Source organism: Phoenix dactylifera, chromosome 13 (assembly GCF_051530095.1).
Source record: "Phoenix dactylifera cultivar Ajwa chromosome 13, Ajwa_hap1_PhDact_Kaust_v1.1, whole genome shotgun sequence".
Lineage (NCBI taxonomy): Eukaryota > Viridiplantae > Streptophyta > Magnoliopsida > Arecales > Arecaceae > Phoenix > Phoenix dactylifera.
In genome coordinates this window covers 24,081,818-24,094,024 of record NC_143202.1, presented here as the reverse complement: position 1 = coordinate 24,094,024, position 12,207 = coordinate 24,081,818, and the positions used below count along the sequence as shown (strand labels likewise).

The window sequence follows — 12,207 nt, the reverse complement described above, 5'->3', positions numbered from 1 at the left end:
CATATTAGATGCATCTTTCAAGATTTAAGAAAATCCACAGACTCATTGGCAATCGGTAAATAAGAAAAAGGAAACAAGCAGAAGCTTATTGTTAATCGGAAGTATGGATTGTTTTATGTCATGATTTATCATATCGTAAGCGTTGTCATATACTAGTTGATGCACCACATAGTGCAGCTAGCAAATACTATGGCCAATTGAACTATGCCAAGCTTCACATGAGCAAGTGGATTCAGGAGTGAAGATTTTGAGAAGTAAATATTTTCTATTAGAGATGGTATCAAATTTAGCCAAGCTTCTATATTATAGTAGAATAATTCTAGCGCACTTCCTTATTGTTGAGTTTTATTTTTAGTATGACTTCGTATCCAAATTAATGCCGAATTATGGTTAAAGGTCATTCATGCACATGCATCTAATACATTGTATGTTGCAGCCTTTCGACATATCAATAAAACTTCTCGAAAAGAACTTTCTTCACCAAACAAAGGATTTTCAATCTAGCTTGCTCCAATTTATATGTAAATTTTCGAGATTTAATCCCGGTGATTGAATCTCCCATCACCCTTCTTGTTGCATCATATACTAGTTCAACAAAAAGAAGTGGCATATTACAAATCCTTTAAGGTTTATCATCTTTTTGGATAAAATTATAATAATTGATTGAAAATATGCAAGAGCAACTCCTTATGTTCTTGTAAAGTAGATGTATTGCATCAATTGTTTATTAGCACAGGTTTTAGTAACCAAAAGTCATTGTAGTCACATGGATGCTCGACTTAATCTACTTTCTAAGCTCCTTAGCTAATAAATTAAAGCAACCGACTAAGTACAAGACTTTCCTTTGATGCATGCATTCCTTACTTGAGAACCAAGGTTTCTTAGAACTAGTATCGCTGCAATTTTCTGCTTGAATTGTTTTATACTCTTCAATCATATATTCTCTTATAAGATGATCAAATCTTCAAGAAACGACCAAAGTATAAAAGTAATGTATTGATGAAGATGGTTTTTTGAGTTATCAAGGAAATGGAGTTAATGGAGGAATAAATTATTCATGTCTCCCCATTTGGGCATAGAAAAAGAATATATAATATAATTAAAAACTGCAGGCAAATAACTTATTGGTCATGACCTACAATATCTAAATGAAGCAACATCGTCACAAAACGTTCAACTTCAGAATAGTTTGGCATGTGCCCCTGCAAAGCCATGCAAGCCAACACAAGCCATGCATGTACCACAAATTAATGCTTCAGAAGACCTCTGAACTTCCAAAATCTGCATGTCATGATGCCGGCCATTAAGATAAGATGACCACCACCCCTCCAACCCTTCATTTCCTCCACCATAGAATGACAAATTAAACCTTCAAGACAGCCCTATAAATACATCCCAACACAACCTCTAAGTAGCACCTCTCTATCGCCCTCCCTCTCTTTCTCTCTTTCTCCATCTATCTGTCTATCTAAACCAGTCCAATGGCACAGTTCATGGCCTTTCTTCTCACAGTTCTCTTTATCTGCTCCTTCACAAGCGCAATGGCAGCCTACAACATTGCAGATTTTGGAGCCAAACCTGACGGTCGAACCGACTCGGCCAAGCCATTCCTCAGTGCATGGGCTGCTGCTTGTGGTTCCAGCCAGCCTTCAGCTATTATTGTGCCCGCCGGCAGGTTCCTCCTCAGCCAGGCCCTCTTCCAGGGGCCATGCAAGAACAGCAATATAAGGATCTTCATCAGTGGGACTATTGTGGCTCCCTCCGGTTATGGTTCTAACACAGTATGGATATCATTCAACTACGTCCAAGGCTTATCCATCTTCGGTGGGACACTGGACGGGCAAGGGCAGTCCTTCTGGGCCTGCAAGATGGCTGGCCGGAGCTGTCCAAATGGCGCCATGGTAGGTGAATTTTGTGATACCTCGCACTTGATTCAGGGATTAAGAAAGCTGCTTAACTTAAATGTTCTATAGTTAAAATCCATGAGATAGATATCTTGGTATATGAGCGAACATAGGCTGAAATTAACTAATTAAGCAACTTACAAGTCACTAAGATGACCGGGTCATAAACTTCTTATAAAAAGTCAGATATTGAACTGCTACCAAGAATGCTAATATAAGATTGCTTGTGATTCATTATAAATGCAGTCTCTCACGATAGCCGAATCAAAGAACATCCTGATCAGCGGCCTGACATTGTTGAACAGCGAAGTCTTCCACATCTCGATCTTTGGCAGCTCCGGTGTCACGGTGCGGGGTGCGAAGATCACAGCCCCGGGGGACAGCCCCAACACCGACGGCATCCACATCCAGAAGTCAAGCTTTGTGACCGTCTGCGGAAGCAGCATCAAGACCGGCGACGACTGCATTTCCATGGGCGAAGGTGCCACCGACGTCTGGATTGAGAAGATAAGCTGTGGCCCGGGTCATGGCATCAGGCGAGGATCAGTACTGTTCCATCGATCATGATCAAAGATGACTACTTCGCTAACAAATTCGTATTCATTGATGCAGCATTGGAAGCCTAGGGGATACGCCGCAGGAAGATGGTGTGCAGAACGTGACGGTGAAGTCGGTGGTGCTCGCGGGGACGCAGAACGGGCTAAGGATCAAGACATGGGGGAAGCCTAACACTGGGTTTGTTAAGGGGGTCAGGTTTGAGCATGCCATCATGCAGAATGTCCAAAATCCTATCGTCATCGATCAGAACTACTGCCCTGGAAACAAGAACTGCCCTGGCCAGGTAAAGTATATACGTAGTCGTCCCATGTCGTGTGCTTAGATGGGCTAAACGAAGGATATCTTCTTCTGATTTGCTCTCATTGTAATGGTTTTAGAGCTCGGGCATCAAGATCAGTCAGGTGATGTACAGCGACATCCATGGGTCGTCGGCGACCCAAGCAGCAGTGAAGTTCGATTGCAGCCCGAGCAATCCATGCAGTGGAATTGGGTTGCAGAACATAAATCTAAGTTACTTAAACAAGCAGGCACAGTCCTACTGTAGGAATGTTCAGGGGAGCACTTCTGGCTTTGTTATTCCTCCGAGTTGCCTCTGATGTTGTGGGATTAGGATAAAAATAGTGGCTGATGCTCTGGGTGGCCGGCCGCCGAGCGCAGGAATGCGTGAAGAGGGAGCTGGGGAGATCCTGGGAGAGCAAGGTCGAGTCCCGTTTCAGTATTAGTAGAAGGGTTCCCTTCTCGAATTATATTATTTCATGTATGTGTACCTTTTCATGTAAAGGTTTTGGTGTTTGGATAAAACCCCTATAATTAAATTAATGTAACAAGGGAGGTCTTGCTTGTAGTAATCGAATGCATACATATTTATAAATATTGATCACTGTGAATTACATAATAATGTTATTAACTTTCATATAAAGCAAACACATCAATGCATATCTTAGATGGTCTTCTAAGATATGGGGAAAAAGCTCTTCTATACAACGGAAATCAGAAAACGATGCTGCAAGAGACAAAGGAGTCTTTGCTACTTGGAGCGTTTCCAAGCCTGTTGGTTATGCACTGGGTCGATCTTGGATATATATGTAAGATTCCAAATAATACCTTCTGCCTAGTTATATTGGGTGACGGTCTTGGGTCCGACATTTGTTGTTGATGAATTCAATGGAAAAGGTTTTGAGTTTGAAGGCTTATCATGGATTTTTGATTGATCTATATATACTTGTTTGGCAATTTCTTAGATCTAGAGACCGGTACTTATATTAAGAAGTATTAAAGAAGTGATCATGCATTTCTTATTAAGCTTTCCATGGTAGCATGTAGTGATGTTATCAAAGGTTCCATGCATTTCTTATTAGAATATGGCGCCATGTTTGCTATGTGAAGGATTTGAAACAAAGAGAAACAAGATCTTGAACTTACATGCCACCACTTATCTTCTATTTGTTCAGTTGGTACAGGAGAAAGTCCACATCCATTTCATGGAGGAGCCATGCTAGGTCTGCATATAATATCCATGGATCCTAACAAGGGAATCGCAATAACATAAGCAAGAGATTTTGCAATTCATATAAATCAAAGATGGCCACATTGTCGATAAATTGTTGTGCACTATAAATTGACCTGTCCAAATATTAGTTTGGACTAGGTTTTCTTAATTTAATTTAAATTAATTTTATTCAAACACTGCTTATATGGCACTGCCACGAAACTCAAATTGCAACTGATCCCTGCCTTTGGCCTGAGGAAAATTAAATGTAAACTCTTTGAATATGAAGGAAAGTTGAACTTCTCAATTAAATATCACATATACATTTAAGTCAATGCAAGAGATCGAAAATTTCAACATCTATATTGCTTAAGAGAAAAAAGATTTCGGCATCTATGACAAGCTATCTTAGCATGATGATGTCATTTTTTAATTCTTGTCTGACCTACAACTAACGACATATTCATTATGATCCTAATGAGTTTGATCCTAAATTCTAGCAATCATAGTATAACATCGCAAGACATAGGTAGATGATATTTGTAAAGTAGACACTTAGTCATTTATCCAATGGTTACAAACATTAGACAAGTTTGTTTAGAGTGGTTTCTTGTACGCCTCAAATGATCCCTTTTTCTCCCTGTGCACATGGCAAACTCCGAGTTTGGTGCTCTAGGACATTGAAAGGTAGTTGTAAGGTTAGTTGTATCGGTTTTAAGACATTGGCTTAGAAATATTCTTAAAGGTCAAGTGTTTATTCTAATCCCCCTCCTCTCCCCACATGTGAACTAAGATTAATTACATCTAAAATAGATTGCTCGTAAAGAATCTGAGAGGAGATTTTTTTTTTCGGTAACTTAGGAAGAGATTTCACTCCCTGAATTTCCAAGATGTGCATTTTTGCTGACAATTCATTAAATTCTCACAGATAGTTCGTTACATTCATATCTTGAAAATTCAGGAAGTAAGAGGAGGTTTTACTCCGTGAATTTTCAAGATATGAATGTAATGAATTGTCCCTAAAAATTGACATCGTAGAATCCACACAATCTACAATTGGTGCATAGCCTTGCATGCACACGTAGGCAAAGAATTTACCATTAAAATTAAGTGATGGATAAATAATAATGAAGCATCTAAGCAGTTTATGGGATGACTTTTCACATGAAGCACTGAGCATTAGCATAGCTAGTTGACATTGTTCTTTACTCTAAGAAAGGTCCAAACAGGGTTGGAGTTCGGATTTGTGTCCATCGCCTCCATGTTATTCGATAATAGAGACAGAGGACCTTTTCGCATCCATTGGCGATATGTGGTGTTTGGCATTCAATAGGTTGTGCCATATTTGACAGTTGTTCATCCTTGTGATTGGATGATATGGTGGCGATTGAGGATACATAGCCTTCTACGGTGCAAAACATGCAGCATAGATGATCCTGACTTTTCTTATAGTAGCATCCCTACTTTATTTCTTGAAAACATAAAAAAAAAAAATAAACATGAATAAAATAAGCCTGGTGGTCTGAGACGCACTCAAGATTTTTCTAACCTATTTTAAATCTGGATAAAATTTTTGAACTGGGACCTAGCCTATCAAATCTAAAATATCAGGCCCAAGCTCAAACTCCACATGGTCCTATGGTGGCATCTTATTGCCCCCATAAGTTTGGCTACAACTCCAGCCCAAAATAGTCATGTTACTGAGCTAGAGCTTTGAGATCGAAAATCATTTTCTGTGAAGAAAACTAAAAACTGCTTCGACTGATTGGAATGGGTAATTTCATAATCTACTTAAAATCAACAAACCCAGAGACTTAAGCCGGATTCATGCTTAATGAATAAGGGTTTGAACTCTAAAGGGTTTACTTGGGCCATGTTTGGATTGCTGCTGGTTCAGATTCAAGTCAGACTTCTTGGTATCTTTAAAACCAAAAGGAATTAAGAGCCCATTAATGTCGATAGGACGATTGTAAACATTTTTTCCTTTAGATGAAGCATATTTTTTTAATTTTTTTATATCAACCAGTAAGAGAACAGTAAGCTACAAAATAGGATTGCAGGCCTCCCACCCCCAAGCAGGCCCAACAGGCTGCTCATCCTAACCTTAGAGATGCAAATGGACCACTCTGCTTTATTGTGGGCAATTTATATCTTACACAGGATGCACCAATATAGCCATGCACCATGCTGATTATTTCCGCATGATGAATGAGGCCTACAGAAATGCGACGACCGGATAGGCATCATGCACAACAACGGTGTATGATATAATTTCTCCTTGTCATGTTGGTAACTACTTGGGATACACTTTCTATTTCATTACCTTTATGAGATGAAGCTGGATAAGGGTCGAGGGTTCCCCATGCTTCTCACACAAATAAGTTGCTCAGGCTAAACTTGTAGTATCAAAGAAATAATCGGGCTCGAACCAAGCTCAATAGGCTAAACTCGTAGTATCAAAGGAATGATCGGGCTCGAATCAAGCTCAACAACATAGCTCAGATCACTAGTCTCAACAGTGTGAATGAGCTTCTTATCAAACTAAGTTAAGCTTCTATATGTCTTTGCATTTCCAAAACTCTCCAACTTGGCTTAGTTATGTGTGGAATTTGAGAAGATGCATGAGCTTGGCTCATTTTTGGCTGAACAATATATCTTGAAGAAAACCTGCTATGATCCCAGCTCCAGTTGTTTTATGAACTGCCTGGCGCCAAAACCTAACGTAGCATATGATGATACGCATAGATGCATTTTAATTTGGAAAACGCCAAAAATACTTTTTTATAAATGTGGCTCATGCCTTCCTAGAGCATCACTTTCATGTTACTTCTGACATCATTTTCTTGGGCCCCACGCTATCAAGTAGCAGATTTGGAAGTGACACAATATATATATATATATATCACTCTCAAAAAGTACCTATTCTTGATGCAATTATTGAAGGATCCAATAATAAGGGATTAGGAAAGGCAAAGCCACTCCCTCCATTAGGGAAAAAAAATCCTAAAGTTTCTGGTCACCCAAATTCTATAAGGTTGTAATCAATTTCAATTCTTATAACCATCATTGAACATGTGAACATTACAATCCGAAGCCAATCCAGAGTTATGGAAGGATAGGGTTGGATTGGTACAACTCTCAAGTTATCCAAATAAAATATATATATATTTTAATAAAATAATCATTATAGAAAACTTACATAAAAATAAATAAAAGTAATAAAAACTATTATATAGTTTTTACTTTTGAGAAACATGTTGGAATTTCATTACCATATTCCAAACCGAGATAAAACTTACTAACAAGCTAGCCTTTAGTTTAATCAACAATAAAATTTTAAAAGTATAAAATATCTATGATATAATATTTCTAAAATAATGATAACTAGCATTTGCCGTATCAAGCTATACCGTGTAATCTGTTATCTTAGCTTTAACAATGTATTATATATTGGCATTAAGGCTGCAAATGGCTCAGGTTGACTTGTGACCCAACCCGGCTCGTTTTGAAGGACCCGTAGGGCTGGGTTGGGTCCTAGATTTGGACTCGTTTTATTTTTCGCGTTGGATCTGAGTTTACTAAATTCAAAGCCAACCCGACCCATTTAAAATTTGGATAATTTTAGATTTTCAATCATACATCCCGATCCGAATCTATAAAATTATTTGGGTCCATGAGGGTGCAAACAAGTTCTGAAGTTATGAATGGATTGATCCGATCTGAACTCGAATCGGATCCGAATTTTTTGGATTGGATCCGAGTTGTACATGGACCCGATTCGACCCGAATGACCCATTAAGTTAAAAATTGTAGCGGTGGACCCGATCCAAATCCAATCCGACAACCTAACTTGGTTCTTTATTCGGTCCTAATTTTGGACCAGGACTTGATCCAATTTACATATGATACATATAGAATGATTTGATTCGAGCTAGATCGGTTCGCTCGACCCCTTGACCCGAAATTACACCGATTTAATTGAGCCAGATCAGTTGAGCCATTCAAAATTTATATCCAAAATCCAAACTGACCAACCATTGAGTATCCTTTTTCTTTCTTGCTAGAAAACAGAGTGAGAGTGAGTGCTCTTCGGACTCCCATTCCTATTCTCCAGAGAGAAAAAAAAGAAGAGCAATCAGAAGCAAAGATGGCGACAGTGGAACTGAGCAACAAGCGGATCATCCTCAAGGACTACGTGACAGGGTACCCCAAGGAGGAGGACATGGTTCTCGTCACCTCCACCATCGGATCAAAGGTCCCCCATGGATCACAGGCCGTCCTCGTCAAGAACCTCTACCTCTCCTGCGACCCTTACATGAGGTGGCGCATGTCCAAGCCCGTTACTGAAAGCTATACCACCCCTTACACTCCTGGCTCTGTGAGCCCATCTCTTTCTAATTCCCATTCTACCTTTTTTTTGTTTTGAGAATGCTATGATGTTTCGGATCTAAATGGTTCTTGAGACGGATAGTTTGAATAAAAATTTTTAGTTATTTTATTCGAATGAGTTTTTTGTATGATCTCAAATGTATGTGTGTTTATTGTTGGCTATTCAGGTGAAGGATAATATTTGCTAAATTTGTCTTTGTTTGAATGGTTATATGCGTAAATATGTCGGTGATCTCGCATTTTCTACTGTTCTTGATGTTTATGTAATCTTTTCCTTTCTGAATTTTGGGTGAGTTAGTCGTGTTTTCTTTTAATTCCAGATCTGCCATCTTAGACACTTTGTTCCTGAATGAACTTTTACTTCATCAATGGCATTAGCGACAGTATTTTTAAGTATATTTAGGGAGGGTGTTGTCGTTGATTTGTTTCTACTTCACCATTTGTTTCCTTTCAATTTCTAGTGTACAGAAAAAGGAGGACCTTTTCTCAGTTCAGTCCCAAACTGTACCATATTATAGTGTGCTATGAATACTGAAACAGAATATTTCTAGATAAAACCATATACTTGGGCTTTATTCTCTAAATTAGAGTTAGACTGCTTGAAATCAACTTATCCGCATGGAATCAGCAAGTCAGTATTATTAATAATCGATGTTCTGGACTGGGTACTTACTGCAACAACACTAAGTTTTGTTGTACAGAAAAGAAAAATGGGGCAAAAGTATGGTGGTGGATCTTCCACCTTTTCCTGGAAAAAAGAGAAAAGAAAGAAAAGATGCAGAATGAGGAACACCACAAAGATGAACAAGTTGAGGTGTGAATGTGACTGTCAGGATGTAGTAAGTCTGTGGGAGGCTTAAGAGCATCACAAATAGAGGATAAGAATGTGAGGAATGAATATGATGGTTTGATTATATAAAACAAAGAGTAAGATGACCTGCTGGAAAATGCGATCAGGTCTGCCTGAAAGGGATAGAGTGTATGATTTGCAAAGACGAAGATTATGTGGAATTTTTCCGTTCTGAATATGGTGATAATTGTTCTGTCAGATCTATGCTAGCTCTGCAATAATTTTCTTCATTAATATATTGATCCATGAAAGTATAACAGTGCTAGACATTGAAATTTGGGAAACTAGAAGGATCTTTCAGTTATTCTTACTTTTAGTGGCTTCTTTGCCCTTATAAATCCTATCTGAAAATTTTCAGACATCAGAAGGATGAGTTGTCATTTATCCACTTGCAGCATGAAGGCTTAACCGTGCACTCTTATTTTCTACCAGTCATGTTTGGTCATTTAGTTCATCTTTTACACTGTTTGCATCCCACATGTTCATACTTCTAACTTTTGCTTGTAAGTCAAAAGATTATTTAAGTTGTTGTACAATTGTGCACATAATTTTGATAACCTGATGATATAATTGTCTTTTATTTACTTCTGAACCAGAACATAAGTCTAACTGGGTCATACATTTGCAGGTCCTTAATGGTTATGGTGTGGCTAAAGTTCTTGATTCTGGTCATCCAGATTTCAACTCTGGAGACTTCGTCTGGGGAATAACTGGATGGGAAGAGTATAGCCTGATTACAATGCCCCAAGCCCTGACCAAAATCAAGTACACTGATGTACCACTTTCCTACTACACAGGCATTCTAGGTACCTTCTGATATTTTGACAATTCTGATACAATGGGAATCAATAGGCAGTTGCTTTACATTGGTGAAGAAATTAAGTGCTGTTGGTGATAGTAGGGTGACTAAACTATGATAAATAGTTCAGTTAATGTTACAGTTTCATAGTAATGAATCATTACGCTCATACTATTGCTCAAGGATTCTTTGCAGATCGAAAGCATAATTCGAGTATTTACCCTAACATGGCTTCTAAATATTGTTTGAGCCACCTCTGTATTAACATAGATGGAGATTGTTAGGAATAAATCTTGTATGTGTTTGATGGAGACTTATGCATCATTCGTTATGAGTAGCACGTAATCCGTGAATAAGAATTTCTTACAAAGTTCAAGCTATTTGTGCATCATTTTCAGGAATGCCTGGGCTCGCAGCTTATGCTGGATTTCATGAAGTATGTTCCCCGAAGAAAGGGGAAACGGTATATGTGTCAGCAGCATCTGGAGCAGTTGGCCAACTTGTTGGCCAGTTTGCAAAGTTGATGGGTTGCTATGTAGTTGGGAGTGCTGGTACCAAAGAGAAGGTACTATCATATTCTGTACCTTCAAGGGTTGGGTTGCAAGTATGTGTTACTTCATAGAAAATTTTAGCTATGAAAGCACTAATAATATTTTGGATTCCTGTGGCTGCTCAGGTTGATCTCTTAAAGAATAAGTTTGGGTTCGATGATGCATTTAACTACAAGGAAGAGCATGATCTTGCTGCTGCATTAAAAAGGCCGGTGTATAAATTCTGATGAATGTTCTCTTTGCATCTTGATCTTAATTGTTCCATTGAGGTGGTGTTATGTTACCAGGTCTGAGAGCTCAAGGAATTACTCTAAAAGCATGATGTTTGACAGACTAATCTAACTAGAACCATCAGAAATCCAAGTCCTAGAATTTCTTATTAAATATAAATAGTCACCCTCAGATGTTTATATATCAATTAAATATCTTAAAGGATCAATAATTGAGAACCTAGTGGTACCAATACCAACATCACCACCTGCAAATTTTAGAGGCCGGATTCTTGATGTACATTTTTGAGACACCTCAGCCCCTCCCTCCCCTCCCCCCAACTGAAAAAAGAACAAAATATTTCCCAGACACCTGCTTCCATCTCTTCTTCCGCCTAAACTTTCATGTGCCATTGTTTCTCCTATGGAAGATGAGGGATTCTTGGACTAACATGTTATCCCATAAAAGTTAAGAGGTTATGGAAACTAACCCCTTATCATGTAATTAAGCCAATGATCTAGATATGAACCATGTAAACTCATACATTGTGCTAAAACAATTACTCTCAGGTGATGAAAGATTTGAATGAAATATCCACATTTAATACTCTTCTCATGGTATTTGAGCTCATATCTACGGTTAGTCCCCTGTGCTCTCAAGCATCCAAATGAGCTAATTTAGAAAATTTAGCGACTTCCATCAGTTGCCCATGAACACAAGAAATTACCAAAAGAAAAACTTTTAAAAAAAATTGTATCTCACCATCGAGTTGATCCTTCTGTCCTCAGAATATTATGTTATCTGCAGTTCTTTTTTCTGTAGTACCTTTTGTTGATGACTTGCTTGTTTCACTGATATCTGCCTATCAAAATTTCACATTTGAAGATAACTTGAGTGCATGACTGTTACCAGGTCTTTCCCTGATGGAATAGACATCTACTTTGAAAATGTCGGGGGGCGAATGCTTGATGCAGTTCTATTGAACATGAAAGTACATGGTCGAATTGCTGTTTGTGGGCTGATATCGCAATACAATCTCACCCAGCAGGAGGGTGTCCACAACTTATTCTGCCTCGTAGCAAAGCGCATTCGGATGCAAGGTTTCATTGAACCTGATTACAGGCATTTATATCCTCAGTTCTTAGAAATGGCCATTCAGTACATCAGGGAAGGGAAGGTTGTTTATGTTGAAGATGTTGTTGAAGGCATAGACAAGGCTCCATCTGCCCTCATTGGCCTCTTTGCAGGCCGCAATGTTGGCAAACAGGTTGTCCTTGTTGCTCCTGAGTGATGCACGAAGTTTCTTGACTGCCATTTGTGTCACCCAACTCTGCGTGGAAAATAAAGCATCTGCTTCAATAAATTCAAATGTCTGTAATATGAATGACTAAGAATGTGCTCTCACTCGATAAGAATATTTGTAATGTTGTATGAGATTGCGAATCCCGACTTCCAAA

The 12,207-nt window shown here is 38.6% G+C and overlaps 1 protein-coding gene across 1 annotated transcript; it reads left to right on the top strand.

The window, feature by feature from the left end:
- The first annotated feature begins 1,398 nt into the window (after positions 1 to 1,398).
- LOC103724335 (uncharacterized) lies at positions 1,399 to 12,207 on the top strand. The gene is made up of 9 exons (XM_089926907.1): positions 1,399 to 1,901; positions 2,151 to 2,440; positions 2,517 to 2,745; positions 2,840 to 3,052; positions 7,985 to 8,329; positions 9,819 to 9,996; positions 10,388 to 10,554; positions 10,666 to 10,748; positions 11,663 to 12,207. The coding sequence occupies exons 1-9, from the start codon at positions 1,482 to 1,484 to the stop codon at positions 12,039 to 12,041; spliced, it is 2,304 nt and encodes a 767-aa protein (XP_089783033.1). The 5' UTR covers positions 1,399 to 1,481; the 3' UTR covers positions 12,042 to 12,207.

Excerpts from the sequence above, each read along its gene's own strand:
- LOC103724335 (XM_089926907.1), top strand. The coding sequence starts at position 1,482 with ATGGCACAGTTCATGGCCTTTCTTCTCACAGTTCTCTTTATCTGCTCC. Across the intron at positions 2,441-2,516 it reads GGCCCGGGTCATGGCATCAG|CATTGGAAGCCTAGGGGATA; the intron begins GCGAGGATCAGT and ends TCATTGATGCAG. Across the intron at positions 8,330-9,818 it reads CCCCTTACACTCCTGGCTCT|GTCCTTAATGGTTATGGTGT; the intron begins GTGAGCCCATCT and ends ATACATTTGCAG.